The sequence below is a fragment of the Capricornis sumatraensis genome, chromosome 8, assembly GCF_032405125.1.
Source record: "Capricornis sumatraensis isolate serow.1 chromosome 8, serow.2, whole genome shotgun sequence".
In the NCBI taxonomy this organism is placed as follows: domain Eukaryota; kingdom Metazoa; phylum Chordata; class Mammalia; order Artiodactyla; family Bovidae; genus Capricornis; species Capricornis sumatraensis.
Genome location: NC_091076.1, coordinates 86,065,585 through 86,073,360, shown reverse-complemented (window position 1 = coordinate 86,073,360; position 7,776 = coordinate 86,065,585). Strand labels below are relative to the sequence as shown.

At 43.0% G+C, this 7,776-nt stretch overlaps 1 protein-coding gene across 1 annotated transcript; it reads right to left on the bottom strand.

Moving 5' to 3' along the window:
- Positions 1 to 3,672: 3,672 nt before the first annotated feature.
- On the bottom strand, positions 3,673 to 7,497 carry TOB1 (transducer of ERBB2, 1). The gene is made up of 2 exons (XM_068977241.1): positions 7,233 to 7,497; positions 3,673 to 5,559 (listed from the first exon to the last, which is right to left on the bottom strand). Exon 2 carries the CDS (start codon positions 5,416 to 5,418, stop codon positions 4,390 to 4,392), a length of 1,029 nt encoding a protein of 342 aa, XP_068833342.1. The 5' UTR covers positions 5,419 to 5,559; positions 7,233 to 7,497; the 3' UTR covers positions 3,673 to 4,389.
- Between the last annotated feature and the right edge of the window lie 279 nt (positions 7,498 to 7,776).

Genomic DNA, 7,776 nt, shown 5'->3' with positions numbered 1-7,776 from the left:
AGATATTTTCTTAATATAACAAAAAAACTGAAGAACTCTGATCTAAAGTAAACTCCCGGGTCAAACTGATTAAGCATCAGCTGACTGGCATACTGAACAACAGAATGGGTTTTATTAAGCAACGGTAATTTTACGTCCTTGTCAGACTTTTTCCTTATCTGATCTTGCTCTAGAGTATTTTCATCCTCCTGACAGGTTTATATATTCTAGTCAGGCAATGAAATATATTTGATGTGCTGTGCCTATCCCAGGACTTCCCAGGCGGCTCGGTGGTAAAGAATCTGCCTGCCAGTGTAGGAGACGCAGGTTCGATCCTTGGCTCGAGAAGATCCTGTGGAGTAGGAAATGGTGATGGAGTAGGAAATGGCAACCCACTCCAGTATTCTTGCCTGGAACATTCCATGGACAGAGGAGCCTGGCAGTCCATGGGGTCGCAAATAGTCAGACATGATTGAGCAACTGGGCACACATACTGAGCAGGCATGAATGTCTATGCTACATTGTTTGTGTAGGAAGGTCTCCAACCAGCGTTTTACTTCATTAGCTTAAGTACATGCAAAAAGAGGTACAGTTTATCCTTGAACAGTATGGGCTTGAACTGTGTGGGTCCACTTATATGGGGATTTTTTTTTTTTTTCAGTAGCAAATATAATACTACATGGTCTGCAGCTGGTTGAATCCTCAGTGTAGAACTTGGAAGGACTGACTATGGATTTTCAGCTGAGTGGAGGGTGGTTGCTGCTTCTAACCCCCATGCTGTTCAAAGCTCAACTATACTTCATTTTCTCTATGCATTACATTGACATTTAAAAATAACCTAAGTTCTGGACATTTGTTAGATTAAGTCAATTATAATATGAGTAACATAGGCGAATAACACTGTTACACATTAGAAAAACATTTTAAACTCAGGATACCTTTTAGTTTCACCTTCACAAGTTAAGACATTAATTACAGTAAACAAAGATTATTATCTTTGTGTGTGTGTGCGTGCGCTAAGTCTTCAATGATGTACGAGGGCTTTCTCTAGCTGCAGCGAGCAAGGGCTTCTCTGCAGTTTTGATTCATGGGCTCCTCATTGTGGTGGTTCCTCTTGCTGCAAAGCACGGGGTCTAGGCTCATGGGCTTCAGTAGCTGGGGCATACAGGCTTAGTTGCTCCTTGGCATGTGGCATCTTCCCCAACCAGGGATCGAACCTGTGTTCCCTGCATTGGCAGGCAGATTCTTATCTACTATACCACCAGGCCAAGTCCAAGATTATTATCCTTAAGGAGGCATTTTGACTGAAGTCTTCATTTTGCCATCTAAGATAGGTTAAAGTTATCCAAAGGAGATTTAACAATACACCTGATTTTAGAAAATGGACAATAAAGGAATATTCTAAAATCAGAGAACTACTTTTTGGAATCATCATCTTCACTCATCAGTGATCTATGTCCTTTGTAAAGCAGCATTTTAGACACCAAGATAGGGCTATTCAGAGGCTGCCACAGTATACTTATTGAAGAGCCACCCTCCCCCCTCCCTCAAAAAGGGAAAAATCTATTAATATAATTAACTGTCAGCTAAAAGTCTCCACACATAAGGTCAAAAAGTGTGATGGCAGTGGGGGAAAAAAGACTAAGATGTAAACTTTTCTAAGGTTTTCTACGTTGTGCTAAACAAAAGCACCTTTAAAAATTTCCATTCCTCATGGACAAAAAGGGCATGAAAACAGAGAGCCTTTGTTCATTCTTAAAAAAAAAAAAAAAAAGACTTCAAGGATACCAAGCTCAAATCAATTTCAAATCAACTAATTTTCTTGAACCCAATCATGATAAAATTGAGTTAACGTTTTCAGCACCAAGCCAATATATGCACCAATCTGAAATTTCCCTCAGATTGTTTGTCAGTACACGCATACCTAAGATTTAAAAGACAGTCATACATTAAGTTCAATTATTTACAATATGAATACATAAGTATTGTGTGTGTGTTAGTTGCATCTGACTTTGTGACCCCATGAACTATAGCCCACCAGGCTCCTCTGTCCATGGATTTCTTCAGGCAGGAATACTGGAGTGGGTTGCCCAGGGATCAAACCCTCATCTCCTGCATTGCAAGCAGATTCCTTACCATCTGAACTACCAGGGAAGGAGCCCTGAATATGTGTATTAGTGTTCTTGATTGTTACAAACTCTATTTTGTGTCTACTGGCCAGTCGCTTTTAGAAAAAGTTAACTTGAGCCTTTCTTCATTTATAAAAAGACCAGTTTTCTTCCAAGTTAAGCCTATAACTTTACCCAAAAGCTTCTAGCAGAAACTAGGATTTAAAACTGTTACTCTGATCGTTCTTTTACAGCTTTTCAAACTCACAAAAGCACATAATTGATAGCATACAAAGAAAAATCTCTCCCACTTCCAGTCACCATCTCAATACTTCTTCATAACCTCATTCTGTCCACTAATAGACAAAGGCCTCACCATAGAGCTGACAGAACAGCTTAGCTCTGTTGTTTTCAGGGCTTGTTTCCTTAAAACTTTTTATTCCTCTAAATTACAAGGGTAACAGACAAAAGGCTTCTGTAGACTGGTGTCTAAAAAAACTCATTTGAGACCAAATTTATTTCACAAGTAACCTGGACAGTGCTGCTGCTGCTAAGTCGTTTCAGTCGTGTCCGACTCTGTACGACCCCACAGACGGCAGCCCACGAGGCTCCCCGTCCCTGGGATTCTCCAGGCAAGAATACTGGAGTGGGTTGCCATTTCCTTCTCCAATGCATGAAAGAGAAAAGTGAAAGTGAAGTCACTCAGTCTGGTTTCTCACTGAAAAAGCAGAGAAAGTTATTCCAATTCAAGACAATTTTCTAATGTCAACACTGTATCAATGGACATTCAAACAGTGAAATGACTCATTATTTTACTTTAACAATGTGTCTCACCCTTGCAACTCATGGGCTAAAAAAACAAAACAAAACCTCCCTCCTTAAGGAGCCACTACAATTTGACACATTATGACTAATCTTTGAAGTACCAAACCAGGAAAAAACCAACCCAAAACCTGTGTGTAAACTTTGATAGGAAAATGCACAGAAATACTGACAACCTGTCCAATTTTTAATAGATGTTAATCATAAATTCTCCAGTTACAATGACTAGTCTCTAAGTATAAGGATCAGTAAAAACAGAACTAAATCATCTTTAAGTAGTCAGGTGAGCTGCTTTGTCAAGCAAGTTTTCTGAGCTATTCATCTCCCATGCAGAAAAAGAAAATTGATCCAATGATTTCTTTCTCCATACACATTTCAAATAAATTCTCTCAGTTTACATTAGAGAATTTCATTTTATCACCTGACTCCATCTTAGATGTTAGTGTGACACAATTTTAGTAAGGTTAACTTGCCTTAAGCATACCACCCTTGTTGCAGGGAGACTGTGGGCTGAACAGTTAGTTGCTAAAAACAAAGCTGTCCCAAGTGTTGCTCAGGTTAAGCACAACTTTTTATATGGTAAGCTACTATCTGTGCCCTAGTAGAGCAACTGCTTTCCATTATAACTTTGTGATTCAATGAGTCAGATCTTTCTGCTGTATCAGCATTTACAACATAATTCCAGAATTAGATCTTTGGCAAAGACTTAAAAACAAAGACCACAATAAATGTTTTTAATTTTAAAGAATTTTAATACAAACTTAATATAAACTATTTCAGTCCCTCTTAACATATAAGACACTGACTCAAAATACTTTTATACCATTTTTTCAAGTATTGCACAATATAGGTACAAAATTAATATTTACGATTACATTTTCTTCCATAATATATAGCAAAAATTTTTAAACCTTTAACAGAAAATACTTTTTTTTGAAAAAGCAAATATTCGTACATTTTAATTCCACCACTAAAGGAGTATCCTGTACACAATTTTTAGAATAGGTGATGTCTTTGAGATGGATATTTTACAATTTCAGTAAAAAAAATACAACATGAAGCTGCTGTCACAGATCACTGTAGTAAAAAGATATAAATGCAATACCATGTCGTAGAAACAATATATATATCCTCTGATATTTTACAAACTTTGTACTAAATTAAATTATACAATTAGAAAAGACCAATAAACCCACTTATTAGTGCCAATTTTTTATAATAAAAAAAATCAGCCATGTCCTTGCTATATCTTAAATACTGTAAGAGGCCATATCTGAGAGTATACTTTAAAATATACAGTCAGTATAAAATAACTTTGTGCTTGGTTGGCAATGAAAAATGATGCATGTTTTATTTTTGTAACCAAGCTTGAATGTATCCTTACTATAAGCTTTAAAAAAAAAAAAAACTCAAGGAGGTTATTAAAAAAAAAATCCCCCTTGGGCCCAACCATTTTAACTTGTACATTTCTTTCTTTTTTTTAGTTAGCCATAACAGGCTGGAATTGCTGGTTAGAATACTGCATGTTATTTAAGCTAAAATTCAAGCCATCTACAAAAGACTTCTCGTTGAGGCCTCCATAGGCTGCAAATACATCAAAGGCATTACTGTACTGGAGAGGACTGAGGTTAAGCGGGCTGTCACCTGGGAACATTCCATTGGTACTACTACCTTGACCCTGCATATTAGGAAAAATAAATTCCTTGGCATTAGGAGAAAGAGCAGAGGTTTTCTGCTGTTGCTGCTGCTGTGGTGGTGGTGGTGGCTGGGATGGCTGCTGCTGTTGCTGCGGCTGCTGCTGGTTACCCAGGCCAAGCCCATACAGAGAGTGCATTGAGGAAGAGATGGCTTTCTGCTTCAAGAGGTCATTCACATTCAAGCCGAGGTTAATAGGAGAAGTACGTGCAACCTTGTTGCTGCGGCCACTATTCTTCATTTTGGTAGAGCCAAACTTGGTGGCAGCGAAAGTGGCAGTAGTAAAGGTTAAAGGCTGAGTGGACCGGGGCATGAAGGTAGGGCTTACAGCAGCAGAGTGACCAAAGGGAGGCGATGGAGAGCTGGACACTGATGAGGCTGGGTCACTTATGGGCATAAAAACCTGGGCCTCTGGGTTAAAGCTGTTTTTGATCTCCTTATCCAACTCGCATCCATTTTCATTATTATCATCCACATAAAGCACCTTCACTGGTCCCTTTTCACCAATTTGGTAGGAAACCTCAAACGGGTCGATCCAAACACTAAGATCCTGTGGCAGATTGCCACGCACATCATCAATGTCCAAACCACTCTCTTTGGATGCTTGTTCAATCACTGGGTCCACTTTCTCCCCTATGTGTATACATCTAAACCCTGATCCTTTGTATGGCTTTTCAGGATACCAGTGTCCTTCATATTTCTTCTTAAGAAGTCTTTCAAGCTCTTCACCAAAAATGTTGACACGTCTTCTGGGAAGCTTATTATACAGATATGAAATTATAAAATTTAGTGCTACTTGGATTTCAAGCTGCATAGCTGCTATGCCACAAAATTAGGTTTGTGTTTCAACTCCCCCCTTGACACACACAAAAAAGTTCAGTTTGTGGCAGAGAAACAAATTGTCATTCAAAGTGCTGGTATTAGTAGATATCCTTCACCTCAAGCAGTCTTGTTCCTTAAAGAAAACATAGAAAACAAAAGAAAACATGTCCACGTAAGATAAACGTTAAGTTCCACAACCTTTTTTTACCCCCAGAGTAATTTCAGTTTTGAAAAAGTCTAATAAGCTAGAAAGTCTGAAAAATCTAATCAACACAAAATGTACGAACTTACCAATAGAAAATTGTCTACTGAAGACCAAAATCTTGGGAAAACAAGATCTACAGTTTAAAACGTGCAAAACAAAACCCTATTATTTACTTTGTTTCTGAATAGAGTTCTAAGAGGAAAAACACTTTCAGAATATACAGCATATTCTTTTTCTTCTTGCAGTTCTCAAAAGAATATTTATTGGAAACCATACTAAGCACACCTGTATATGCTTGTTTTAAACGTTGGTCATACTCCTATTCACTGGTTTAGAAATGAATTCTGTATTTCAGTTAATTCTGGACATATACTTCTTAAATCTGCTTTATTATCAAACAATCCCAAAATGTGAGATGTAAGGAAAAATTTCAAAGTACATGATACAACCTCTTCTCTATACTATTTAATGTGTATTTTTCTAAATCTGAAAATACTTCTTGTGCATCAAGTATAACAAAAGAAACAACTAACTTCGAACTCTATTGATTATTCTGTTTAAAGGGTAGGGTTTCTGAGTTTTATTCTGATTTTCAAAACCAACTCCCTCTCTCACGATAAGAGAACAGCCGAAGAGGCATGTACGATAAGGTCGACCTTTAAACGTTTGCTGGATCAGCACTGGGTGGGGATAAGAAAAGATCAAGGGCAAACAAGATATTTGCAAAAGGGATCTATCTGTACACTTAGGTTGATTTAAAAGGACATTAAAAAAAATCAAGTTGGTATTAACCCATCTGTTTCATTTTCCATACTCTTGGTGATAAAGGGAAAAGAATCCCAGGCTGCCCCCAAACTACAAACACTTTCCAAGCTCGTGTGCTGGCAAAGGCAGCTGATTAAGCCAAATTGCGTGAAGGTGCAGTCGAGCGAAATTCAGGCTCGGTGAAAGGTAGTTTCAAAGCAACGCCTTAAAGACGGGAGCATGAAGAATTACATAAACAGCCAGTTGGGTCTCATTAGATTTCTGCTCGCAGCCTTCGGAGCCAAGCGCTACAGCAGCAGCAGCAAGAGGAGGAGGTGGTGGAGGAAAGCCACGAGAAATGGAAAAGGGACCACTCGGGGCCGGGGGCTGGACACCCGGCGGGTCGCGGCGCCGGTCGCACCAGGTCAGCCGCTCCCCTCCCCGCGCCGTAACCCGACCCGCCGCTCCCTGCCCCCCACTCCGAGGTTCCTGGGACCCAGCCAGAGTCCGGGGAGCACCAGCTCCTCGGCACCATTTTCAGGCCCGGCGGCCCCGCGGACTCCAGCATTCCCCCTCGAGCTCGCCGCTGCTCCCGGGCGCCCCAACCCCCGATTCCCTTTAGCTCGCCCCGGACAGCCCTTCCCCGGTGACCTGGCCCTGCCGAGCCCGACTCGCCGGCCAGCCCCGCCTCCGGGGCGCGCCGGAGACCCTCGGAGCCGCCTCCGACCGAGTGTCGGGAGCCGGTCCCCACCGCGCCCGGGCCGCGACGCCGCCATCCCAAGCCCCGAGGGCCCGGGGCTCGAAGCCGCTGCAGCCCCTCCTCCTCTTAACCCCGCCCGCCGCCCCTAGATACTTACGGGCTGCTTCCACCACAGACCCGGCAGCTGGGCGGAGAAGGGGAGGCGGGGCGGGGGCAAGGAAGGGTCGGCGGCGACGAGCTGGCCGGGCAGACTGCACGCCGACGCCCCCGGGAGGAGGCTGCGGAGGACCGGGGCCTCAGGAATTCGTCCCTTCTGGCTCGGAGTGGCAAGGACGGGGTCAGGCGAGCCCGCTCACTTCTCCACACAGCCCGGTGCCCGGCCCAGGGTGCCCGGCCCAGTGTCCCCGTAGAGCGCCCACTCCGCGCCGGGCCAGAGCTTCACTCTTTCTGCTGCGGCGCGCGCCCCGCCTCTCGTTTTATATTCTCTTCCCCACCCCCCCCCCCCATCCCCCTCCCGTAGGGATGCGCGCGCGCGCCCCACGTCACACAGCTCCGGGTAGCGTCACCATTCCCCGCCCTCCCACCCGGTACCCTGGACCCAGGCCGCTGGCTCCGCCCCTGCCCTGCCTCCGGACGCCATTGGTCAAGTCCCGCCTGCCCAAGTCCTGACAGGCCGCGGAGGGCCGGGTGGGCAAGGCCAC